Source organism: Hyla sarda, chromosome 6 (assembly GCF_029499605.1).
Source record: "Hyla sarda isolate aHylSar1 chromosome 6, aHylSar1.hap1, whole genome shotgun sequence".
Taxonomy (NCBI): Eukaryota; Metazoa; Chordata; class Amphibia; order Anura; family Hylidae; genus Hyla; species Hyla sarda.
Genome location: NC_079194.1, coordinates 201502397 through 201530329, shown reverse-complemented (window position 1 = coordinate 201530329; position 27933 = coordinate 201502397). Strand labels below are relative to the sequence as shown.

General features: G+C 41.0%; 2 protein-coding genes across 2 annotated transcripts in view; both read left to right on the top strand.

The window, feature by feature from the left end:
* Positions 1-19058, top strand: part of LOC130277480 (5-hydroxytryptamine receptor 3A-like) — a 29301-nt gene extending 10243 nt beyond the window's left edge. The window contains exons 4-9 of the mRNA XM_056528154.1: positions 5806-5877; positions 9238-9347; positions 13366-13532; positions 14943-15100; positions 15284-15491; positions 18609-19058. Of these exons, the coding sequence (XP_056384129.1) occupies positions 5806-5877; positions 9238-9347; positions 13366-13532; positions 14943-15100; positions 15284-15491; positions 18609-18883 (990 nt within the window). The 3' untranslated portion in view covers positions 18884-19058. The remainder of the gene's footprint in view (positions 1-5805; positions 5878-9237; positions 9348-13365; positions 13533-14942; positions 15101-15283; positions 15492-18608) is intronic.
* A 2882-nt stretch (positions 19059-21940) lies between these two features.
* Positions 21941-27933, top strand: part of LOC130277479 (5-hydroxytryptamine receptor 3A-like) — a 74879-nt gene continuing 68886 nt past the window's right edge. The window contains exon 1 of the mRNA XM_056528153.1: positions 21941-22070. Coding sequence (XP_056384128.1) covers positions 21941-22070 — 130 coding nt within the window. The remainder of the gene's footprint in view (positions 22071-27933) is intronic.

Genomic DNA, 27933 nt, shown 5'->3' with positions numbered 1-27933 from the left:
CACCACACAGGTGTCTGACAAATTTTTTGAACAGTCGTCCGTAAAAATGAAGAATGTAATTTTTCATTTGCACAGCCCACTGTTTCAAAGATCTGTCAAATGCCAGTGGGGTATAAATGCTCACTGCACCCATTATTAAGCTCTGTGAGGGGTGTAGTTTCCAAAATAGTATGCCATGTGTTTTTTTTTACTGTTCCTGCATCATGGGGGCTTCCTAAATGCGACATGCCCCCAAAAACCATTTCAGCAAAATTCACTCTCCAAAAGCCCATTGCTCCTTCCCTTCTGAGGCCTCTAGTGCACCCACAGAGCACTTTACATACACATATGAGGTATTTCCTTACTCGAGAGAAATGGGGTTACAAATTTTGTGGGGCATTTTCTCCTATTACTCCTTGTGAAAATGAAAAGTTTTGGGTAACACCAGCATTTTAGTGTTAAAAATCTAATTTTTCACTTTCATGTCCCACTTTAACGAAAGTTCGTCAATCGCCTGTGGGGTCTTAAGGCTCACTGTACCCCTTTTTACGTGCCTTGAGGGGTGTAGTTTCCAAAATAGTATGCCATGTGGGTATTTTGTGCTGTTCTGGCACCATAGGGGCTTCCTAAATGCGACATGCCCCCCCAAAACCATTTCAGCAAAATTTGCTTTCCTAAAGCCAAATGTGACTCCTTCACTTCTGACCATTGTAGTTCGCCCGCAGAGCATTTTACGCCCTAACATGGGGCATTTCCATACTCAGAAGAGATGGGGTTACAAATTTTGGGGGGCATTTTCTCCCATTACCCTTTGTAAAAATTGTCAATTTGGCGGAAAAAAATGCACTTTAGTGAAATTTTTTTTTTCATTTACACATCCGACTTTAACGAAAAGTCGTCAAACACCTGTGGGGTGTTAAGACTCACCGGACCCCTTGTTACGTGCCTTGAGGGGTGTAGTTTCCAAAATAGTATGCCAGTGTTTTTTTGTTTCTTTTGCTGTTCTGGCACCATAGGGGCTTCCTAAATGTGACATTCCCCTCAAAAACCATATCAGAAAAATTCACTCTCCAAAATCCCATTGTTGCTCCTTCCCTTCTGAGCCCTCTACTGCGCCCTCCGAACACTTGATATACACATATGAGGTATTTCCTTACTCGAGAGAAATTGGGTTACAAATTTTGTGGGGCTTTTTCTCCTATTATCCTTTGTAAAAAATTCAAAAACTGGGTCTACAAGAACATGCGAGTGTACAAAATGAAGATTTCGAATTTTCTCCTTCACTTTGCTGCTATTCCTGTGAAACACCTAAAGGGTTAACAAACTTTCTGAATGTCATTTTGAATACTTTGAGGGGTGCAGTTTTTATAATGGAGTAATTTATGGGGTATTTCTAATATAAAGGCCCTTCAAATCCACTTCAAAACTGAACTGGTCCCTGAAAAGTTCCGATTTAGAAAATTTTATGAAAAATTGCTGCTGAGCTTTGAAGCCCTCTGATGTCTTCCAAAAGTAAAAAACAGGTCAACTTTATGATGCAAACATAAAGTAGACATATTTTATTTGTGAATCAATATATCATTTATTTGGAATGTCTGTTTTCCTTACAAGCAGAGAGCTTCAAAGTTAGAAAAATGCTAAATTTTCTATTTTTTCATCAAATTTTGGAATTTTTCACCAAGAAATGATGCAAGTATCGACAAAAATTTACCACTACCATGAAATAGAATATGTCACGAAAAAACAATCTCGGAATCAGAATGAAAAGTAAAAGCATCCCAGAGTTATTAATGCTTAAAGTGACAGTGGTCAGAATTGCAAAAATTGCTCCCGTCCATAGGGTTATAATGGGCTCCGTCCCCAAGGAGTTAAAAGGATTATCCACCATAAGGTGATTTCAGTACATACCTGACAGACAGTAATGGACATGCTTAGAAAGGATCTGCGCTTGTCTTGGGGCTAAATGGCTATGTCATGAGATTACCATAACAATCTCATGACATACCCATTGAAACAAAAGACCTGTGGTTTTCAATCAGGGTGCCTACAGCTGTTGCATTAGTTGCAGATTGATCCCTCCACCCATTGAAGCAGACAGGCTCCCTGTCATCAGCTGACTAGTGAGTCAGGTCTCGCATTGCAAGCTGTGAAAAATCCGAGACAGCAGTCATATTGTATGCTGGTAAAAATAAATATTGGGGTGAAAATCACAGTAGAATTGTGAGAAAACAGTCACACACAGGTAGAGACACAATATTATGAACTACACTAACTTTACAGCCCCTGTAGCATAGTCAAATAAAAAAAATCCTGGAATACCCCTTTAATATAAACTTTTCACATGTCATCCAGACACATACAACACAGCAATTTGTTATAAAAAAAAAATCAACAACACATAACTCAGTATCATATATACTGTAGAAAACATCAGCAAGCCTTAAAGGGGTACTCCGTAGAAAACTTTTTTTTTTAATCAACTGGTGCCAGAAAGTTAAACAAATTTGTAAATTACTTCTATTAACCCCTTAAGGACCAGGCCATTTTACACCTTAGGACCAGAGCGTTTTTTGCACAACTGACCACTGTCACTTTAAACATTAATAACTCTGGAATGCTTTTAGTTATCATTCTGATTCCGAGAATGTTTTTTCGCGACATATTCTACTTTAACATAGTGGTAACATTTTGTGGTAACTTGCATAATTTCTTGGTGAAAAATCACAAAATTTGATGAAAAATTATAACATTTTGAATTTTTCTAACTTTGAAGCTCTCTGCTTGTAAGGCAAATGGTTATTCCAAATAAAAAAAATTTTTATTCACATATACAATATGTCTAATTTATGTTTGCATCAGAAAATTTACGTGTTTTTAGTTTTGGAAATCACCAGAGCGCTTCAAAGTTCAGCAGCAATTTTCCAATTTTTCACAAAATTTTCAAACTCACTATTTTTCAGGGACCAGTTCAGGTTTGAAATGGATTTGAAGGGTCTTCATCTAAGAAATTCCCCACAAATGACCCCATTATAAAAACTGCACCCCTCAAAGTATTCAAAATGACATTCAGTCAGCGTTTTAACCCTTTAGGTGTTTCACAGGAATAGCAGCAAAATGAAGGAGAAAATTCACAATCTTCATTTTTTACACTCGCATGTTCTTGTAGACCGAATTTTTGAATTTTTACAAGGGGTAAAAGGAGAAAATGTATACTTATATTTGTAGCCCAATTTCTCTCGAGTAAGCACATACCTCATATGTCTATGTAAAGTGTTCGGGGGGCGCTGTAGAGGGCTCAGAAGCGAAGGAGCGACAAGGGGATTTTGGAGAGTACTTTTTTCTGAAATGGTTTTTGGGGGGCATGTTGCATTTAGGAAGCCCCTATGGTGCCAGAACAGCAAAAAAAAAAAACACATGCCATACCATTTTGGAAACTAGACCCCTTGAGGAACGTAACAAGGAATTAAGTGAGCCTTAATACCCCACAGGTGTTTCACGACTTTTGCATATGTAAAAAAAAAAAAAAAAAATCACTAAAATGTGTTTCCCCCAAAATTTCACATTTTTGCAAGGGTTAATAGCAGAAAATAACCCCCAAGATTTCTAACCCCATCTCTTCTGAGTATGGAGGTACCCCATAAGTTGACCTGAAGTGCCCTACGGGCGAACTACAATGCTCAGAAGAGAAGGAGTCATATTTGGCTTTTTGAGAGTAAATTTTGCTCGGGTGGCATGTCGCATTTAGGAAGCCCCTATGGTGCCAGGACAGCAAAAAAAAAAACACATGTCATACCATTTTGGAAACTAGACCCCTTGAGGAACTTAACAAGGCATAAAGTGAGCCTAAATACCCCACAGGGGTTTCACGACTTAAAAATTAGTGAAAATTATTATTTTTTCACTAAAATGTGTGTTTCCCCCCAAACTTCACATTTTTGATAGGGTTAATAGCAGAAACCCCCCCCAAAATTTGTAACCCCATCTCTTCTGAGTATGAAGGCACCCCATAAGTGGACCTGAAGTGCACTACGGGCAAACTACAATGCTCAGAAGAGAAGGAGTCACATTTAGCTTTTGAAGAGCAAATTTTGCTCGGGGGGGCATGTCGCATTTAGGAAGCCCCTATGGTGCCAGGACAGCAAAATAACCCCCACATGGCATACCATTTTGGAAACTAGACCCCTTTAGGAACGTAACAAGGGGTACAGTGAGCATTTACCCCCCCCACTGGTGTCTGTCAGATCTTTGGAACAGTGGGCTGTACAAAATTTTTCATTTGCACAGCCCACCGTTCCAAAGATCTGTCAGACACCAGTGGGGTGTAAATGCTCACTGCACCCCTCATTACATTCCGTGAGGGGTGTAGTTTCCGAAATGGGGTCACATGTGGGTTTTTTTTTTTTTGCGTTTGTCAAAACCACTGTAACAATTAGCTACCCCTGTGCAAATCACCTCAAATGTACATGGTGCCCTCTTCCTTCTGGGCCTTGTTGTGCACCCCCAGAGCACTTTGCGTCCACATATGGGGTATCTCCGTAGTCGGGAGAAATTACATTACAAATTTTGGGGGGCTTTTTTCCCTTTTACCTCTTGTCAAAATGAAAAGTATAGGGCAACACTCTAACATGCTGGTGTAGACCCCAACTTCACCTTTTCATAAGGGGTAAAAGGAAAAAAAGCCCCCAAAATTTGTTAGGCAATTTCTCCCGAGTACGGCGATACCCCATATGTGGCCCTAAACGGTTGCCTTGAAATACGACAGGGCTCCAAAGTGAGAGCGCCATGCGCATTTGAGAACTAAATTAGGGATTGCATAGGGGTGGACATAGGGGTATTGTACGCCAGTGATTCCCAAACAGGGTGCCTCCAGCTGTTGCTAAACTCCCAGCATGCCTGGACAGTCAGTTGTTGTTTTGCAACAGCTGGAGGCTCCATTTTGGAAACACTGCCGTACAATACGTTTTTCATTTTTATTGGGGGGGGGGGGGGGGGAGACAGTGTAAGGGGTGTATATGTTGTTTTTTACCCTTTATTATGTGTTAGTGTAGTGTACTGTAGTGTTTTTAGGGTACATTCACACTGGCGGAGGTTTACAGTGAGTTCCCTGCTAGGAGTTTGCGCTGCGGCGAAAAATTTGCCGCAGCTCATACTTGAAGCAGAAAACTTACTGTAAGCCTGCCCGTGTGAATGTGCCCTGTACGTTCATATGGGGGGGGGGGGCAAACCTCCAGCTGTTTCAAAACTACAACTCCTAGCATGTACTGACAGACCATGCAGGCTGGGAGTTGTACTTTTGCAACAGCTGGAGGCACACTGGTTGGAAAACCTTCAGTTAGGTTCTGTTATCTAACTCAATATTTTCCAACCAGTGTGCCTCCAGCATGTACTGATCCCCGAAGGGCATGCTGGGAGATGTAGTTATGCAACAGCTGGAGGGATCGCAACTACAACTCCCAGCATGCTGGGATTTGCAGGTTTGCAACATCTGGAGAGCTACAGTATAGAGACCACTGCAAACTGTGGCACTCCAGATGCTGCAAAACTACAAATCCCAGCAGGCCCAGACACCAAACAGTTGTGTGGGCATGCTAGGAGTTGTAGTTTTGCAAGATCTGGAGGGCTATAGTTCAGAGACTACCATATAGTGGTCTCAAACTGTAGCCCTCCAGCTGTTGCAAAACTACAACTCCCAGCATGCCCAAACAGCTGTCTGGGCATGCTGGGAGTTGTAGTTTTGCAACATCTGGAGGGCTACAGTTTGAGACCACTGTATAATGGTCTCAAACTGTACCCTCCAGATGTTGCTAGGCAACTCACCGGCTTCCATCGGATCCAGCCGCACGTCATTGCCGCCCGCAGATCTACGTCACCCGCAGCCTCCGTCGCCTGCCCGGATCGGTAAGTGGATGTTCGGCGCCGTTTCCCCGTCCTGCCCCGCCTATTGTGGGTGGGCCGGATCTGCTATTGGTGGTCGCGTCTAGGAGGGGTGGCACCCCTGCCACCTCACTCCTATCACTTCAGGGGGATCCTCGGTGTCTTAGACACCCGCGATCCCCCTTATATTCCGGGTCACCGGGTCACTATAGACCCCTAATGACCCGGAATCGCGCAAATCGCAAGTGTGTATTCACTTGCGATTTGCGCCGATCGACGACATGGGGGGGTCTGATGACCCCCCTGGGCATTTGCGCGGGAATACTGCTGATCAATATCAGCAGTCACCTCGGTCCGGTCCCCGCCCAGCGCGCGGCAGGGGCCGGAATTCCCACGGACATATGAGTACGTCCCTGGTCCTTAAGACCCAGGGCGCAGGGACGTACTCATACGTCCGTGGTCCTTAAGGGGTTAAAAAATCTTAATCCTTCCAGTACTTTTTAGGGGCTGTATACTACAGAGGAAATGCTTTAATTTTAGGAATTCTCTTCTGTCACAACCACAGTGCTCTCTGCTGACATCTGCTGTCCATTTTAGGAACTGTCCAGAGCAGCATATATTTGCTATGGGGATTTTCTCCTTCTCTGGACAGTTCCTAAAATGGACAGAAGATGTCAGCAGAGAGTACTGTGGTCGTGACAGAAGAAAAGATCCCCTGTTCTGCTTCAGGTCTCGGTCTTGCTTTAAAGAGTACCTATCATCAACTAAACTTTCCGTAATCCCCCTCCCCATCTGTCCCTGTCTCAAATTATCTCTATCCCTGTGATTAGTTCTAGTTCAAACCTCCTGTTAATACCTTTTTTCCTCTATCTTTGGTAGCTCAGTTTGGAGCTGTGTATGAGGAAGTGGGCATGGCCCAGCAGGCGTGACGTCATCTGAGGCCAGCCAGGGCCGGCTTCTGCCCTTCTTCCTGTATGCTGAGCTCCCTCTCGGGAGCGCGCATACAGGCTGACTACAGGGCAGGGACGGCAGCCTCTGAGTCTCCTCCTCTCTGTTTGGCTACACACGTGCCATACAGAGAGGAGGAATGTCGTAGGACAGAGCTGCCATGTCCTGCAGGGATACACGCACACCGCTTGCTCTTGCCTGTCTGATTGATAGGCGGGGAGCTGCGCTGAGTATGCGATTTCGGACCCAACAGTCAGGCCGGCGTGAGTCCGAAATCACTGAAAAAGCTGGCGGACAGGGGCTCCTAAGGAGACCCCTAGTGGCCAAACTTTAAAACGAAAATACACATGAGAGGAAACATTTTTTTTTTTATAGAATCCAATTACAAAGTTAATCCATATATATATTAAACTATAACATATAAAAAAAAAACTTTTGATGAGAGGCACTCTTTAAAAGCGAAGACCACCGCAGTCAATCAGCAGCCTCGGAGATCACGCTCTGTACTTCTGACATCACCGCTCTAAGCTCCCATATAACTCTAGGGAAGCTTTAACTCTAAGCTCCTATAAACTCTAAGGGGTGTATAGATAGATACACTTTGACTTTTAATCATATTGGCCCTCATTTACTTAGGAAATCGGGTTGTAAGTCTATCTTGCTTTCTTACCAGACTGCTTTTTTCCCCTGGTATATATTATTATGTCGCATCCTGTTTGTCGCACGTGGGTTTTGTTGGTTTTGGTTTCCAACTCCTCTGAGTTGTGGGGAAAAAATCCACAACAATTCAACAAATTCGGGTTGGAAACCTTTATAAATACGTGGGAAAGCTCAGAAATGTCGGGTTACGCCCCTTTTTCGGGTTTGGGAGAATCCACATCGGGTCCGTCGGGAAAAAATGTTGCATCGTGTCACAGACTGGCGCACAATGTCTGCGACATGTCGCAGACAAAGATGCGCCAAAAAAACCTGACAAAACAAGTCAGGTTTAGAATAGTAAATGAGGGCCATTGTGTTAAAAAATCCAAGGGGATAAGCGGCGGTCATCCCCTTCAAAAGACAGACAGGACACACGACTTTTCACCTCAATAGGTATAAAGTCTAAACTTCTTTACCCTGGCTCATACTTAAAGGGGTTATCCAGGAAAAAACTTTTTTTTTATATATCAACTGGCTCTAGAAAGTTAAACAGATTTGTTAATTACTTCTATTAAAAAATCTTAATCCTTTCAGTACTTATGAGCTTCTGAAGTTTAGGTTGTTCTTTTCTGTCTAAGTAATCTCTGATGACATGTGTCTTGGGAACCGCCCAGTTTAGAAGAGGTTTGCTATGGGAATTTGCTTCTAAACTGGCTGTTTCCCGAGACACGTGTCATCAGAGATTACTTAGACAGAAAAGAACAACCTTAACTTCAGAAGCTCATAAGTACTGAAAGGATTAAGATTTTTTTATAGAAGTAATTTACAAATCTGTTTAACTTTCTAGAGCCAGTTGATATATAAAAAAAAGTTTTTTCCTGGATAACCCCTTTAACATTATTTTAAACCATATTTACTATGAATACATAGCCCTGCCCTTAACTTCCAATGTTCCTTTTTGGTCTCTCTGGTACAACAGGCAGTGTTCCCCTTACAACAGGCAGTGAACTACAGATTGCAGAGAAATGAGACACATAGCAGCCAAGACTTTAAAGTTTGGTAAATATTTGGTAAATGACATAATTCATAAATATGCCACAGGTCACATAGGCTATCACATCTATGGAAGTTGTTGAAAATAACAGTGGCCATTTAAGTTGTTTTTGTTTTGTCTTTTCTTTTTTTGTCTTTTGACATTTAATGAGTACCTCTCATTTACTTAATAAATGTTATAATCCTCCCAGGTCACTGCCCCAATCATGAAAAATCACCCTCTGCCTTTATCTTTATTATTTTTTAGTGTTCTACCTTGATATTGCTCTGTATTTTCTGCTCAGCCTCTGGTTCAGGTTCACAGACTGGGAAGGGGCGTTACCCAGCAGGCGTCACATCATCTGAAGCCATACAGGGGAGAACTTCCTCCCTTACTCTGCTACCAAGTGCCAGTGTGCAGTTGAGTGCGAGAGGAGCTATGATTGGAAATAGTAGGACACACACCCCTCAGCACTCTAGGCTGCATTTCCTGTGTTTGGACTTCTGTTAGTCCACAGTCTGTTGAAAAGATGGGGGGAAATGTGCTCTGGACAAGTAGGGAGACACCTAGTGGCAGCTTTTTTAAACACAAATAAAACATAGGAAATTTTTTTTAAACAAAGATTTTTTTTTTTTTTGCCATAAGGAGTGCAATAACAAAAATTTGTTTTAATGAGAGTGCCCATTTAAGTTTACTAATGCATATGACTGTCATTACATTACTGTCATCATCTACAAATAACTAATCTTTTCTTCTTTAAACAGATCTGGGAAAATCAGTTCTTATCCTGGGATCCAGAGGAATTTTGTGGTATAAACTATATCCTTATACCGGAAGGCTCAGTCTGGGTACCTGATATCAATATATTTGAAATGTAGGTAAAAAAATGGGAATCTTGGAGTATTATATTGTTAGAATTAAGGGATCCTATGCTAGTATATGAGACAGGGGCAAAGCTTGATATTCATAGGCCCAGTTGTAGAAATTGTAACAAATAATCCCTCCACACCATGACCACATATACTGTATCTAAGACACAGACCAATATTACCACGATTCTTCCCATACAGTGACTATATATATATATATATATATATATCGAGAGAGAGAGAGAGAGAGAGAGAGATACATACAGTGGGGCAAAAAAGTATTTAGTCAGCCCACCAATAGTGCAAGTTCTCCCAGTTAAAAAAATGAAAGAGGCCTGTAATTTTCAACATAGGTATACCTCAACTATAAGAGAAATAATGAGAAAAACAAATGCATTAAATCACATTGTCTGATTTTTAAAGAATTTATTTGCAAATTATGGTGGAAAATAAGCATTTGGTCACTTACAAACAAGCAAGATTTCTGGCTCTCACAGACCTGTAAATTCTTCTTTAAAGGGTACTCCGCCCCTAGACATCTTATCCCTATCCAAAGAATAGGGGATAAGATGTCAGATTGCCGCGGTCCCGCTGCTGGGGAGCCCCGGAATCCCTGCTGCGGCAACCCGCTATCATTACAGCACAGAGCGAGTTCATGGCTCTGCCCCTCGTGACATCACGGCCCGTCCCCTTAATGCAAGTCTATAGCAGGGGGTGTGACGACCGCCACGCCCCCTCCCATAGACTTGTATTGAAAGTGGCGGGCCATGGTGTCACGAGGGGCGGAGTCGTGATGTAATGATGCTCCGGCCCCTGTATTGCCCATCACTACCTGCAGAGCGAACTCGCTCTGTGCTGTAATGATAGCGGGGTACCGCAGCGGGGATCCCGGGGCTTCCCAGCACCGGGACTGCAGCGATCTGACATCTTATCCCCTATCCTTTGGATAGGGGATAAGATGTCTAGGGGCGGAGTACCCCTTTAAGAGTCTCCTCTGTCCTCCACTTGTTACCTGTATTAATGGCACCTGTTTGAACTTGTTATCGGTATAAAAGACACGTGTCCATAACCTCAAACAGTCACATTCCAAACACCATAATGGCCAAGACCAAAGAGCTGTCGAAGGACACCAGAAACATAATTGTAGGCCTGCACCAGGCTGGGAAGACTGAATCTGCAATAGGCAAGCAGCTTGGTGTGAAGAAATCAACTGTGGGAGCAATTATTAGAAAATGGAAAACATACAAGACCACTGATAATCTCCCTCGATCTGGTATTCCACGTAAGATCTCACCCTGTGGTGTCAAAATGATCACAAGAACGGTGAGCAATAATCCCAGAACTACACGAGGGGATCTAGTGAATGACCTGCAGAGAGCTGGGACCAAAGTAACAAAGGCTACCATCAGTAACACACTACGCAACCAGGGACTCAAATCATGCAGTGCCAGAGTTGTCCCCCTGCTTAAGCCAGTAAATGTCCGGGTCCGTCTGAAGTTTGCTAGAGCATTTGGATGATCCAGAAGAGGATTGGGAGAATGTCATATGGTCAGATGAAACCAAAGTAGACATTTTTGGTAAAAACTCAACTCGTCGTGTTTGGAGGAGAAAGAATGCTGAGTTGCATCCAGAGAACACCATACCTAGTGTGAAGCATGGGGGTAGAAACATCATGCTTTGGGGCTGTCTTTAAGCAAGGGGACCAGGACGACTGATCAGTGTAAAGGAAAGAATGAATGGGGCCATGTATCATAAGATTTTAAGTGAAAACCTCCTTCCATCGGCACGGGCATTAAAGATGAAATGTGGCTGGGTCTTTCAGCATGAAAATGATCCCAAACACACCACCCGGGCAAGGAAGGAGTGGCTTCCTAAGAAGGTCCTGAAGTGGTCTAGCCAGTCTCCAGATCTCAACCCAATAGATAACCTTTGGAGGGAGTTGAAAGTCGGGTGTTGCCCAGCGACCGCCCCAAAGCATCACTGCTCTAGAGGAGATCTGCATGGAGGAATGGGCCAAAATACCAGCAACAATGTGTAAAAACCTTGTGAAGACTTACAGAAAACGTTTGACCTCTGTCATTGCCAACAAAGGGTATATAACAAAGTTTTGAGATGAAATTTTTTATTGACCAAATACTTATTTTCCACCACAATTTGCAAATAAATTCTTAAAAAATCAGACAATGGGACTTTATGGATTTTTTTTCTCATTATGTCTCTCGTAGTTGAGGTATACCTAGGAGTAAAATTACAGGCCAAGTGTAACTTGTCTCTACAGAGTTTGTTGCCCCTGTTAATGAACCATACCATACTGTAACAATTTCCTTACTAGGATTGTCCCAATTGCGCCCCTTATTCACTTATAATGTCCCAATGTATTAATAACATTCCCACTTATTGTTATAATTATTATTATTATATGCCACCCTGTACCAATATCTGGAATACAATGCCCTATTATGTCCCATGTTGTAATAATGTGCCCCCATATAGTAATAATACCCCCCCCCTTTCCTTATACTTTCAAAATGAACCCCTGTGCCCGATCATAAATAATGACAACTTGTGTCCCATATACAAATAATGCCCCCTTGTGCCATATATCCCAAAATGGCTTCCTGTGCCCCTAAATACATACAATGCTTTCCTGAGCAGACAAATAATGCTCTTCTGTGCCCCCCTAGACAAATAATGCTCTCCTGTGCCCCTGTATACAAATAATGCCCTCATGACCCCCTGTGTAATATTAATGACCCCCTGTAACCGTAATGCCCCTGTACCTCCATGGCATAGGCAGATATAATTCCTGTGATATCCCTTTAACCACTTATGGATGAAGGGTGTACAGGTACGCCCTTGCGTCCTAGGACTTAAGGATGAAGGGCCTACCTGTACACCCTTCACCACCCGGGCACCGCCTCGCACCGGGTGGTGGTTGGAATGGGATGACTGCTGATATCTATCAACAGGCATCCTGGCACATCGTCCAGGAGGTGTCCTGAGACTCCAACTTGTCAATGATCGCCGTGATTGGCCTGTTAATTTTGACTGGCGAATTACTACTTTTTCTGGACCAATCGCGTCTCCAGTTATAGATGAAACAATATGTAATTTATTCGGCATGACCATTTTCCTTAAAAGCAGAACATTGCAAATTTAGAAAAATGGTAATTTTTTTATTTTTGTCATGAAATTTTGGCATTTTTTTATAAAGAAATGATGCAAGTATCTACAAAAATGTACCACTATCCTAAAGTAGAATATGTCACGATAAACAATCTCAGAATCAGACTGATAAGTAAAAGCATCTCAGAGTTATTAATGCATAAAGTGACACAGGTCAGATTTGCTAAATTTTGCTGTGTCCTTAAAGGGGTACTCCGGCCCTAAGACATCTTATCTCCTATCCAAAGGATAGGGGATAAGATGCCTGATCGTGGGGGTCCCGCTGCTGGGGACCCCCACAATCTTTCATGCAGCACCTCGCTATCATCAGCCTCCAGAGCGAACTTCGCTCCGGATCTGATGAATCACAATCACGGGGCTGGAGTATCGTCACGCTCCGCCCCCTCAATGCAAGCCTATGGAAGGGGGTGTGACAGCCGCCACGCCGCCTCCCATAGTCTTGCATTGAGGGGTGATGTCACACGGGGGCGGAGCAATGACGTCACGATACTCCGGCCCCGTGATCGTAATTCCTTAGACCCGGAGCGATGTTCGCTCCAGAAGCTAATGATAGCGGGGTGCTGCATGAATGATTGTGGGGGTCCCCAGCGGCAAGACCCCAGCGATCAGGCATCTTATCACCTATCCTTTGGATAGGGGATAAAATGTCTTAGGGCTAGAGTACCCCTTTAAGGCCAAAACAGGCTGCATTCCTTAAGTGTTAAGCTGACCTATGGGGAACTCCTGACCAAGGAATCTAGGTTGGGAAATACTAAGTTGGAGTATCAGAATATTAGTGCAATATGCTGGTCTGCCAGTAAATTTTATTTAAAAAGTTCTGTTTTTTTTTTTTAACAGAACAGAGGATGACTCTATTGATGTGCTTTATATGCAGCTGTTTTACAATGGCACAATACGGAGAATTAAAACTCTTAAAGTGATGACCACATGTCCTCTTGACCTAAACAAGTTCCCCTTTGATATTCAGAAGTGCAATTTGACATTTGGAACAAGCATAAGTAAAGGTAAATAATCAAAATACCAGCAATGGGGACAATATGAAGGATTGTTGTGCCTGCCCAGTTTATCCTGTAAGAGAGAGCATTCTCCTGTAATGAGCATTGTTATATTATGGTGTTTCTGCTTTAACCTTTCCTAGTGGCTCCTAATATTTGGATACCCCCAGAACTTACAATAGAGCCCAATTGTATGCTAAACAGGCAGTCACAAGAAAAAAAGTACAAATTACATATTAGTGCTGAGAGGAACAAATAGCAAGAATGGCAATTCCCCAATACACAACAGGAAGTGAATGATGATGAACAGATAATGAAACAATTGAATGATGATGGCAGTCAGGAAATGACCTGACGAAGAGAGGAGTTGTCCTCTTAAAATGTATCTTCCCTCTTCTTTTTAACAAAGTATCAATCCTCTTTCTCTCTCTCTCCTCTCTCTCTCTCTCTCTCTCTCTCTCTCTCTCTCTCGAGAGAGAGAGAGAGAGAGAGAGAGAGAGAGAGACAGAGAGAGAGAGAGAGAGAGAAAGAGAGAGAGAGAGAGAGAGAGCGAGAGAGAGAGAGATATCTACCTGAACACTAACCCTAACACCAAGTCTCACTGTCCCTCAAATATCCCTATGGTAACTTAATCTAAAAACTATCCTTAGCATGGCAACAAACATGTTCATGGATCTAGAGACAAGATAAAGACTAAACAGAAACTGATCAAGGAATTGAGGGACTTGGTAACTGAGTCAAAAGCATCAATTTCAAAGTACAGACACGAGGACTACACCAGAACTAAGAACTAACTAAAAACTAGAAACAAACTACACTAGAAAAAGGCAAAAGAAAACACACACACACACACACAAGTAATGCTGAAAAAAAGCGTGTGTGTAGAATACCCCATAAGCAGGGAGCTTTAAAGTATCAAATGAGTGTAGAAGAAGCCAGAAGAAGCGTGCAGCTGTGGGCTTCACTCCCCAGCTCACTGTGATTATTTTGTCTTACTGCAGAAGACCAGCTCCCTAGACATAACATGGAACCTGTCTTCTGCATGGAGATAGAGATCACAGTGAGCTGGGGAGTGAAGAGCACAGTTGTGTTTAATGATCACCACTGTCTCTGTGACATGTCAAAAGTGTTTGCAAATGACAGGGACACTTTAAAGAGTGGCTAAGCTACCAGGAACTGCATTTTAAACTAGACCTGAGCAGAGCAGTCCAGACTAGCTGATCCAGAGTAATAGATCAGCTGTAAGACGATTGCATAGCAATAGCTCCCAAAAAAACAGGAGAAGCAATAGCAGGAGGATTCCTACTATTTTCAACACTATTTTAAATGACTTTAAACCCCTTTGCTATACTATATAGGATTTACTACCACTGGTCTGATAAAGGTATAAAATAATAATGATGTGTTATCTTCTAACAGTGTCTGATGTTCTGTTGATTCCATCCTCGAGCGCTGAGCAAGTTACATCACTTTCACTGGAAGAATTTTCAAAATCAGAATGGACTCTCAAAGAAATCAACATTATTCACTTAAATATTACCAAGTATGGAGAAGAATGGAGCAAAGTCATTTATCAGGTAACTCTGCCCCCCGATATTTTTCAGTGGTCCCGTATCATGCACGTCACTTCTGAAAAGCAAGAAGTTTAATTGCATCTACTGGGATTTAAATTTATAGTCCCCACCGTCGTAAAATCTGATAATAAAAGGATGAAAAACCCCTTTAAAGTTTACATTTTATATTTTCTTTTTCTTTGACAGATTCTGATAAGAAGAGCTCCTGTTCTGTACGTCATTAATCTCATTATTCCGGCTTGCCTGCTTGTATTAGTAGATGTAGCAAGCATGTTCATCCCAACAGAGGGCGGTGAGCGGCTGGGATTTAAGATAACAGTTGTGCTTGGATTCTCTGTGCTCCTGTTGATTTTAAATGATTTTCTGCCGAACACTTATGAACCACCAATATTAGGTAAGTGCTTACCTTTATACTTATAGTTGTAATATCGTTGAATTGCGAAAGTACTAGACTAACATATCAAGCCATCTACAGTATAGGGTTTAATCTCAGAACCTAAAAACAAAAAAATTCCCAATGAAAAAAGAAGGTTTATATTCAACTGTATGTTATATGTTAGTTACTTCTGGTTAAAAAAAAAATGTATTTTACAGTTTTGCAGCATTAGTTGCTTTAGCTTCTGAACTGCCACATCCATGCAGTGGTACAAGGAGGGAATGATAAGTCATTGGCTTTAACCACAAAGAACTGAGATAGACCTTTCACAGTAATTCTATATAGTCCTTTTTGGATATAAATACATTTCTGACTATGGTGTTGCAACTTCTTAAAGGGGTACTCCACTGGAAAACATTATGTTTTAAATCAACTGGTGCCTGAAAGTTAAACAGATTTGTAAATTACTTCTATTTAAAAATCGTAATCCTTCCAGTACGTATCAGCTGCTATATTCTCCACAGGAATTTATTTTCTTTTTGTATTTCCTTTCTGTCTGACCACAGTGCTCTCTGCTGACACCTCTGTCCATTTTAGAAACTGTCCAGTGTAGGAGCAAATCCACATAGCAAACCTATCCTGCTCTGGATAGTCCCTGACATGGACAGAGGTGTCAGCAGAGAGCACTGTGGTCAGACAGAAAAGAAATTCAAAAAGAAAAGAACTTCCTTTTGGAGCATAAAGCAGCTGATAAATACTGGAAGGATTAAGATTTTTAAATAGAAGTAATTTACAAATCTGTTTAACTTTCTGGCACCAGTTGATAAAAAAAAATGTTGTTTTTTTCCAGCGGAGTACCCCTTTAAACCAAACCAGTTAGAATGTCTTTGGTTGGGCAGCAAACTAGGTGCCAGAAATTGTCAAATTTGGTTCCTTTGATGTTTTTTCTTCCAATTTATAAATATATCATAGTCTAAGGGTGCCAGATCAGGCAAATAAGGAGGCACATTAAAGCCCAGGTCAACCAGCTTGTTCTGGGCAATCAATAGCCACAAACTGCTTCCAAACATTTTAGGACCACTTGGCAGACACATTCCTTATGACCAAATGATTATGTATTATGGACGCAGCTCTTACTGAAAATTTTCAGAGCCTTGGCTATCTTCAAAGCACAAATTTGCCGGTCTTCCGTGATCGTAGCCCTAGCAGATGACCCATCAAGGATAGCAGACATTTTAAGTTTGGGACTATGAAAAGGGCAATTAAGGGAATCTTAGTAAGCACTGCGCAGGCATAGACTTTAGAGACAGGGCTCGGCGCTAAAAGCTGAACCCTGCACGTCAATCAGGCAGGGATTACATCAATTGAGCTCTGTCTTTCATACAGAATATGCCTAAAAATTTGTGCCCCATTCCACTTAATGATTTATTGTGTAGATATACAGTGGGGCTAAAAAGTTTTTAGTCAGCCACCAATTGTGCAAGTTCTCCCACTTAAAAAGATGAGAGAGGCCTGTAATTTTCATCATAGGTATACCTCAAATATGAGAGACATAATGAGAAAAAAAAATCCATAAAATCCCATTGGCTGATTTCTAAAGAATTTATTTGCACATTATGGTGGAAAGTAAATATTTGGTCACCTACAAACAAGCAGGATTTCTGGCTCTCACAGACCTGTAACTTCTTCTTTAAGAGTCTCCTCTGTACTCCACTTGTTATCTGTATTAATGGCACCTGTTTGTACTTGTTATCAGTATAAAAGACACCTGTCCACAACCTCAAACAGACACACTCCAAAATCCACTATGACCAAGAGCAAAGAGCTGTCCAAGGACACCAGAAACAAAATTGTAGATCTGCACCAGGCTGGGAAGACTGAACCTGCAATAAGCAAGCAGCTTGGTGTGACAAAATCAACTGTGGGAGCAATTATTAGAAAATGGAAGACATACAAGACCGCTGATGATCTCCCTTCCGAAATAGGGTGCATAAGGAGACATTGCACAGCAGCCCACAAACTGTTCATAGCTCCATATTACAGAAATATAGGGACTTCAGGTGCCCCTATACAGACACTGTTTGTTTTGTGCATGAGATCTTAGAGCTGTCATTTTTTATCTTTAAAAAAGCCTCCATAAGGTATGAATCCATGTATAATGATACTGCAAACAAAACTATATGTTTTATTAGCAATATGAAAATCACAGCAAAAAAATGACAATGTTGGTATTAAAAAATGTTTTTTTTTATTGTTATTTGACTATGTGATATCTACATTCAGGTGTCTTCTGTATGGTTTGTCTAATTATAATGATAATTAGCATCATGGATTCAATCTTTATATCCTATATGCTGCACCTATCTGCTGTGAGACCAGAGGTACCCAAATTCTTGAAGCTTTGGGTACTGAAGCGATTGGCTTATGTCCTTCGAATTTCCATACATGATGAAATATCAGATTCCAAGATACCTGCAATTCAGAACAATGGTATGGTCATGTATATATTCTTAAATACAGGGCCTATAAAAATAATTTACCGCACTTAGTTGCAAATTTTATTAGATCTGACTGAAAAAGTTGCTCTACTTGCAGCACAATTCTTCTAGTAAAAACAAACCGACACCATAATAAACCCATCAATGGACCCATTATAAGTCAATGGGCACCACAGGGCATCTTTGGTGTCCATCCTACAACAAACAAGCAGAGACATGTGGCTCATATACACAATCAATGATGCACATGGATGTTATACAAGGGAGTCCAATACTCTATGTCCTAGAAAAACAGAGCTACTATCTTTAAAAAACCGCTCCCCGTCTGTCTCCAGGTTGGGAGTGGTTCTGCAGCTCAGTTCCATTGAAGTGAATGGAGGGAAGTTGTAAGACCACACCCAACCTGGAGACAGACGTGGAGGTATTTTTGAAAGAAATTAGTTGTGTTTTCCTATTCCTAGGTAACCCCTTTAAACAGCTAGCATGCTAACATGTGTTTAGAATTGGTGGAAATGTCCTCAGTTATAAAAGGGGACTCAGGGGCCAGGCCTGCAGCAATCGGTTGATTAGCACTCAAGGAGATAAATACTTTTTATAGACCCTGTTACTGACCCAATGTAAATTCCTTTATCTCTAGCTATGGATGAATTTCCAGCACTTTTTGAATCAGAGGCCAAAACTAACAGACAACTGTCAAACAACTCTAAGGAAAGTCCAGAGATTAAACTACTCAAGAGGTTACTATTGGAACTGCTAATGGTCCGTCGACATCTCATTGTCGCCAAGAAAGAAGAGGAAGCAAAGTCAGAATGGCACTTAGTAGCCTTTGTTCTGGACCGGTTTGTTTTCATCCTCTATCTGTTAATTGTGACTATCATTATAGTTATAGTAGTGCTGGCATGGGCCATGTGAAAAGCTTGAGCTTTGTATATGTTGCGTGACATAACCACTTACTATTTCTATGACTGATGAACAGCAGATAAGGTTGACACCTTCTACCAATTAAACCCAACTGTTCCCAGGCATGGTGGAGCCATTCTATATTGTTTATTTGTACGTTATCACTTTAGGCTGACTCTCTTATGTGACTCTCTCACATAACATCCATTTGTTAATTTATAAACTTAACAATTACATTAGAAGGAATAGAATATCTTCTCATAAACATTGTGGTTGGGACTGTTCATGGCCAGGTCAAGGTATCAGAGAAAACATTTCATTTTCATTCAGAAGATAATCCACATTTCCATCACAGCAGAGCAGAAAATATGATAAACATTATTTAGAAATATTATGGTATAGAAATTATTACAGTTTAAGGTGCTTATGCCTATAAAGATTTCACCCATGAACATTTTGGTAAATCTAGAAGGGACAAGTCTAAATAAACTGGCATAGATGTTTCTCTACTCATCTGAGTACCTTTAAAGTGAACTAGTGATTATATTTAAATAAGTATTGTGAAATGCTGTGTTTGTGGGGTTGTTCAAATGTGGTACATTTGAATTTTGTATCTGAAAAAAAAATGTCATACAGGAGCTTGAACTAAGTCAAACTTGTATTTATGAATACCAGATGCACAGCGTCAAATTTGCTACAAACCAAACACAGCATATCAGCACTAGCACATCATACCTATCAAGTACAGTAGTGGCTGGGTAATGATTTGGGCTTGTCTTGCAGCCATATATCTTCTCTATATACCAAAGTATTCTAGAGTAAAATGTTGGGCCATCTATCCAATTGCAAGAGCTTGACTGATATTGCATCATGCAACAGGACATTGATCCCAAGCACATCAACCAATCTAAAACTTAATGGCTAAAAAACAGAAGAATCAAGGTGCTGCAGCAGCCAAGTCCAGACTTAGTTAAGTCCTATTTAAAGGGGTACTCCGGTGGAAAACATTTTTTTTTTTAAATCAACTGGTGCCAGAATTTGTAAATTTGTAAATTACTTCTATTAAAAAATCTTAATCCTTCCAGTTCTTATTAGCTGCTGAATACTACAGAGGAAATTCTTTTCTTTTTTGAACACAGTGCTCTCTGCTGAATCACAAGCACAGTGCTCTCTGCTGACACCTCTGTCCATTTTAGGAACTGACCAGAGCAGCATATGTTTGCTATGGGGATTTTCTCCTACTCTGAACAGTTCCTAAAATGGACAGAGATGTCAGCAGAGAGCACTGTGCTCGTGATGTCAGCAGAGAGCTCTGTGTTCCAATAAGAAAATAATTTCAGCAGCTAATACGTACTGGAAGGATTAAGATTTTTTAATAGAAGTAATTCACAAATCTGTTTAACTTTATGACACCAGTTGATTTAAAAAAAAAAAAAAGGACTCAGCCCATTTGGACCTTAAGGACTTTTATTTATACGCTTTCGTTTTTTCCTCCTCCCTTTCAAAACATCATAACTCTTTTATATTTTCATCCACAGACTAGTATGAGGGCTTGTTTTTTTCCGCGACCAGTTGTCCGTTGTAATGCCATCACTCACTTTACCATAAAATGTATGGCGCAACCAAAAAAATACTATTTGTGTGGGGAAATTAAAAAGAAAACTGCAATTTTGCTAATTTTGGAAGGTTTTGTTTTCACACCGTACAATTTATGGTAAAAATGACATGTGTTCTTTATTCTCTGGGTCAATATGATTAAAATGATACCCATGATAACATACTTTTCTATTACTGTTGCGCTAAAAAAAATCGCAAACTTTTTAAACAAATTAGTACGTTTAAAATCCCCCTATTTTGAAGACCTCTAACTTTTTCATTTTTCTGTATAGGCGGTGGTATGAGTGCAAATTTTTTGCGCCGTGATCTGTACTTTTTATTAATACCATATTTGCTTATATAAAACTTTTATTACATTTTTTATAAATTTTTTTGGGAATAAAATGTTATAAAAAAGCAGCTATTTTGGACTTTTTTTTTTTTACGCTCACGCCGTTCACCGTACGGGATCATTTACATTTTATTTTAATAGTATGGATATTTACGCATGCGGTGATACCAAATATGTATATAAAATATTTTTTTTTACACTTTTTGGGGGTAAAATAGAGAAAATGGGACAATTTACGTTTTTATTGGGGGAGGGGGTTTTTCACATTTTTTTAACTTAATTTTTTAACTTTTTTTACTTTTACTTTTACACTCTTATAGTCCCCATAGGGGACTATTTATAGCAACCATTCGATTGCTAATCCTGTTCAGTGCTATGTATAGGACATAGCACTGATCAGGGTTATCGGTCATCTTCTGCTCTGGTCTGCGGGAAGGCAGATCAGAGCAGAAGACTCCCGGAAGACAGCGGAGGCAGGTGAGGGGGACCTCCGTCTGCCGTGCAGGATGATCGGATCGACGCGGCAGCGCTGCGGGCGATCCGATCATCCTGTTAAGTGATCGCGATGCTGCAGATGCCGTGATCTGTATTGATCACGGCATCTGAGGGGTTAATGGCGGACATCCGCAGGATCGCGGGTGTCCACCATTAACGGCGGGTCCCTGGCTGCGATCCACAGCCGGGACCTGCCGCGCATGATGCCGGCATCGCACCGATGCCCGCGGTTATGCTCAGGACGTAAATGTACGTCCTGGTGCGTTAAGTACCACATCACCAGGACGTACATTTATGTCCTGCGTCGTTAAGGGGTTAAGAGAGAGAGAAAGATCTATTGCAGCCTGGAGCACCTTGCTCCCGTTACAAGAATCACATTCACAGCATGTATGGTAAATACTCCACTTGGAGGCAGCACCTGGTGTGCGAAACTGTTGCCGGACCACGATCCCCGTTCCTCTATCATATCTCCCCGCCATGTCTATATGCAAGATTTTTTTACAATAAAAGAAGATTAAACAGGACGGTGAGTGCTCTATCTTATATTTCCTTCTTAAAGACTGTAAGTCCTATTTGAGTCCATACTTAAACCAAGGTAGGACATTAGGAGAGCTATAAATAAGTCAATGCCCGAAGAGTGGGCCAAAATTTTTCCAGAACAATGGAAAATAGCTATAAAGTCATACAAAAACAAACATGACTTCAATTTATTGCTACTAAAGGTGGTTCTTCAAGCTCAAGCTATTGATTCCTTGGGTTTGCTCAGTTTTTCACACATGGCTTTTCAATTTTGGCTTCAAATTTGTTAAATAAAAAATGCCAGCATGGAATTTATTCTGTGTTGTTGACCTAAAGTTGTATTTATCTCCTTTTAATACCTACTAAAGATCAGATGTGTTTCTTAGTATGTCCTGATACATAAAGCCATAGTATTCAAAGAGGGTGTACTTTATCATGACTGTGCATTATGTGGTGATAGAAATGTAACCAGCTTCCTCATATTTTCTAAAACTCTACCTTCTATATACATTCACCTTACCTGTACTTTGCTCTCTGATGTATATAATCCCTAATAGTGACTGATAACCCTAACTTCTTTTAGCTGTGTACATAGCTCTTCTTGAACCTGATCCACTGTGCACTACCAGGAAAGAGCCCAGCATCCATGATAAATGTATCTATAGACCCCCCATTACCCAATGAGGACCCATTTCAGCCAGTGATTGGAAAGTTCTGCGCCAGAGATGGGCCCTGTACGGGAGATCATGCGGAGTCCCAGCAGTCAGACCCCCCCCCCCCCCCCCCCCTCGATCAAACACTTATCTCCTGTCCTGTGGACTTCTCCTTAAATAGAACCACACATCCTGTCCCAGTCAAAGCATCTCTGAATGAAACATAAGTTGGCTTTGACATATTAGAAATAAACCTCTGCTTTACTGCCTCCAAAAGGAAGGGTAGAAAGGTTTTTGAAGCTTTGTCATATGATGTTGCTATGTGCAATTGTTTGCGTCAGTCAGTCCCTGGGTGGGGGGTAAGCTTTCCCTGGAAGGTAGTCCCCCCTGCAGATACTTTGGCCCCTGTAGGTAGGACCCCCCTGTAGGTATGTAGGTTGTTACCCCCTGTATATAGGTCCTCTCTGTATGTAGCTTGCCCCCTGTATGTAGGCCCCCTTTAGGTAGCTTGCCCCCTGTATATTGGACCCCTGTAGGTAGCTTGCACCCTTTATATAAGACTTCCCTGTAGGAAGCTTGCCCCCTGTATGTAAGACCCCCTGTAAGTAGCTTGCCCCTGTATGTTGGACCCCCTGTTGGTAGCTTGCACCCTTTATATAGGACCTTCCTGTAGGTAGCTTGCCCCCCTGTATGTAGGACCCCCCTGTAAGTAGCTTGACCCTTTATGTAGGACCCCTGTAAGTAGTCTGCCCCCCTGTATGTAAGACCCCCTGTGGAGACTTTACACCCTGTATATAGGACCCCCTGTAGGTAGCTTGCACCCTGTATGTAGGACCCCCTGTGGATAGTTTCCGTCCTCTATGTAGGACCCCCCCCCCCCCCCCCCCCCGATTTTTGTAGGTGGGACCCCTTTATTTAGCTTGCCCCTGTAGGTAGGGCCCCTATAATTATTGCCCCCTGTAGTGCATCCCAATGATGTAATAAAAAAACAACACATACCCACCTCGGCTGCCCCTCAGTCAACCGCATTGTTCTCCTGCTTCTACCCCGGAGGCGTCTCTATCTTTGGGATGCACATGAGGACATCACTCTGTGCTTGTCCCTAAGGAAGAGATTGTTTAGGCCTCTAGTGGACTTAGGGTCACTAGGGGATGGTGTTCTCCTAGAGTATCCGGCACCAAACTTTCACACCGGACTGCTGTAGTAATCCTGGTGAGTTCTTGTGGCACTCCGGTTAGGAACCACTGGCGGCCTGGATTAAAACATTTTTTTCATAAGTTTGCATTTTCAGTAGGGCATGGGAAGAACCCAAAAGCAGTATGGACTAATGCATCTTTTTTTTATCCCTCTGCTCTGTTCTTTATTCTCATTTATTACAGTTTGAATTACATTACTGTCATATCCCACAGCTTAGTTCCATTTAATAAGAGGGATGAAAGTATTGATCCAGGGTTGCTTAGATTTTATTCTCCCATTAAAAAACTAACAGATGTAGCGAGGTTTTAACTACACAGTCTTTTTCTGGCTTGAGATAGCCTGTAAAGTAAAAATATTGCTAAATGTGTTTGTTGTTTAAAGGGGTTATCCACCATAAGTTGATTTTAGTACGTACCTAGCAGACAGTAATGGACAGGCTAAGAAAGGATTTGCGCTTCTCTTGGGGCTAAATGGCTATATTGTGAGATTACCATAACACTGTGGCTATGCTTTTGTGAACTGGCTGTTTCCTGTTGGAGTTTGTTCCCTCAAACTACAAATTCCATCATTCCTCCCACACATCAGCCACCCCACCCAATGAAACACACCTGTGATCTCTTCAATGCAATAGATCAGTGATTTCTGACCAGGGTGCCTACAGCTGTTGCAAAAACAGAATGATCTTCCTTCCACCAGCAGTCCCTCCACCCATTGAAGAAAAGACAGGCCCCCTCTGATCACCTGACTAGTAATGTAATGTCTCAACAGCACTGCAACCTGGGAAAACCTTGGAGCAAAAATCAGAAGAATTGCAAGACCACCATGAAACAGACACTATATTATGAACTACACTAACTTTACAGCCCCCGTAGTATAGTCGAATAAAAAAAAAAAATAACTGGAATAACCCTTTAAACAAACTTTGAACAGATGCTGTTAATCTTTTTCTTTGGATAATCATGCCTTAGCCGGTTGGGTCCTGGTCAGATGAAATGTGTACCCTTTATAGAAATCTTTTCCATTTCTATCTTATCCGTGTCCTGTTGGTCTCTCTGATTCAGATCATTCACTGACATCTATCTGTTTTACTGCTTTGCTGTATGTTTGCCTCTTTAAAGGGGTATTTCTACCCTATCCATCTAACTCAAGAATGGGGCCTGAATCTTCCCACTGTGTGGAATGTGGGGTCAGGACATGCTTTATGCAATCTCTATGGAAAGGGGATACATTTTCAACAGCTGGAAAGTATGTCCCTCTTGTTTCTCAGTACCCTAGCTGTTACGTAATGGCTCCTTTCCTCTCTCTTTCTTTACATGTGCTCTGTATCCTGTGTACACAGATCTCTGCCTGGAATAACCTGGCCTCTTATTAAATGCCTCCCAGTAAAGCTGAACGTTATCAGGCACATGTATGTTGGTGGTTAATATGGGTACAGAGACTATTGTTAAAGCCAAGTTATAGAGTCAAAATTATTACATTTTTGTTTAAGAAAGGACATTTTTGTTTCCACTTCCCCACTATTCTCCGCCCTCTTCTTTACCACTCCCAGGTAAGCATATACTATATACATTTTCAGTGGTTGCTTTGAGGTTGTCGTCACTATATAGTCTGTGGCAAAGGTTTGCTCGATTCATCATTGGATTCTTGTTCCTGTGCAGCATCATGTACTCCTAAATAAGTTGCTTGTCCAGTATAACTTGTCAAATGTGGCATGCCATAGGTTTTTTAGGATTACAATGAGATCTGAAGGGTGGGAGCGTCTCTAGAGCTCAGGACTGCTTCTGAAATGCAGAGGACTTTTCTTCTTGTGGTTATTCTCGGTGGTAAGTTACCCTTATGAAATGCCGCCTACAATGCATCTCGTAACATATTGCAACTCTATAAGAGCCTCCTCAGTGAATAAGGTTGAACTGCAATACGATGTATTGTCCATGGATGATAGTGGCACTGTATCTGATTATAAGAAGAAACTCCACATTTATACATCTCACTGAACTAACATTGCTATTTTAAGCTGGCTTTTATAATGAGGTAGTTGCATGATATATATATATATATATATATATATATATATATATATATATTTGTATTCAGTTTTGCTTTAAGAAGAATTATACATAAACTGCATATATTAGCATTTTCTATGAATGGACATCCAGTAGGATTTTTGTAGGATTATGGTGATGCATTGTTATTATAGTGCGCTTGTCTGCATTTTCTACTCCAAATCTATCATATCATACTCATTTATAAAATGGTCAATTCTAATAATAAGTTTATATTACATCTACATCTGCTTTATTGATAAGCTGTTACATGCTGTTACAGTAGGATATGTCTTCCATTCAATGTTATGCATAGATGAGCTTGTGTCTACCAGAGTGAGAGTCACTATTATCACTAGCATTGAGTGCCTCCCTATGATATCAATATGGTCTGTGTATGGACAGGGTTTGTCTTGGTGATACAAGCCCTTAAGCAATTTTAGTTTATTAACTACAATCGATTTTTTTTTTTTTAACATGACAATATGTTGACAGTTTTTGTTGGGTTCACACCGTGTTTTGTGTTTTCCTTTCCATTTACTGTATACATTTTATACAGTTGAAAGGGAACAACATGTATATATATATGCAGTACAGACCAAAAGTTTGGACACACTTTCTCATTCAGAGTTTTCTTTATTTTCATGACTATGAAAATTGTAGATTCACACTGAATGCATCAAAAATATGAATTAACACATGTGGAATTATATACATAACAAAAAAGTGTGAAACAACTGAAAATATGTCATATTCTAGGTTCAAAGTAGCCACCTTGTGCTTTGATTACTGCTTTGCACACTCTTGGCATTCTCTTGTTGAGCTTCAAGAGGTAGTAACCTGAAATGGTTTTCACTTCACAGGTGTGCTGGTGTGGAGGAGGAGGTGTGATGGTGTGGGGGTGCTTTGCTGGTGACACTGTTGGGGATTTATTCAAAATTGAAGGCATACTCAACCAGCATGTCTACCACAGCATCTTGCAGCGGCATGCTATTCCATCCGGTTTGCGTTTAGTTGGACCATCATTTATTTTCCAACAGGACAATGACCCAAACACACCTCCAGGCTGTGTAAGGGCTATTTGACCAAGAAGGAGAGTGATGGGGTGCTGTGCCAGATGATCTGGCCTCCACAGTCACCAGACCTGAACCCAATCGAGATGGTTTGGGGTGAGCTGGACCGCAGAGTGAAGGCAAAAGGGCAAACAAGTGCCAAGCATCTCTGGGAACTGCTTCAAGACTGTTGGAAGACCATTTCAGGTGACTACCTCTTGAAGCTCATCAAGAGAATGACTGTGCAAAGCAGTAATCAAAGCAAAAGGTGGCTACTTTGAAGAACCTAGAATATGACATATTTTCAGTTGTTTCACACTTTTTGGTTATGTCTATAATTCCACATGTGTTAATTCATAGTTTTGATACCTTCAGTTTGAATCTACAATTTTCATAGTCATGAAAATAAAGAAAACTCTGAATGAGAAAGTGTTTCCAAACTTTTGGTCTGTACTGTATATATATATATATATATATATGTGTGTGTGTGTGTGTGTGTGTGTGTGTGAGTTCCATACAGCAGAATGTATTTCCCATTGACTTTATAAAAAAAAATAATAACGGATAGAAACGTATACTTTTTTTTGTCATACATAATAGTGTTATTTACTAAATACGGTTAATAATCATGAAAAGGAAATTTGCCAGCTTTATATCATGCTCAGAGCTCAATGTTTGAAAGAGGTATTGCTGAGCTGCAGCATGCATGCCTTCTTCCTCCCCCACCTCTACCTGTTTGTTTTCCAGCACTGTATTTCAATCAGTCAGGGACATCAAGGCAGGGAGGCGTGATGGAGATAGTAGGTGCGTATGCTGTGGTTTGGAAATGCCTCCTTGACACTTGAGCTCTATGCATGATATAGAGTAGTGTTGAGCGGCATAGGCCATATTCGAATATATTCATCATATATTCGCTAAATTCGCATATTCGTAATATTCGCGTTTTATTTTCGCATATGCGAAAATTCGCATACGTGAATTTTTTTTTATTTTTTACATGTGTCATTCTTAATTTTTTTTTTATTACCACCACAAATTACAAAAAAAAGATTAATACAATATTTTATACAAATTTTTTATTTATTTTTTTTACCCTCCTCCCACCCATCCCCCCCCACCCCCTATCCCCCCAAGAGGAAGAAGTCAAAAATGT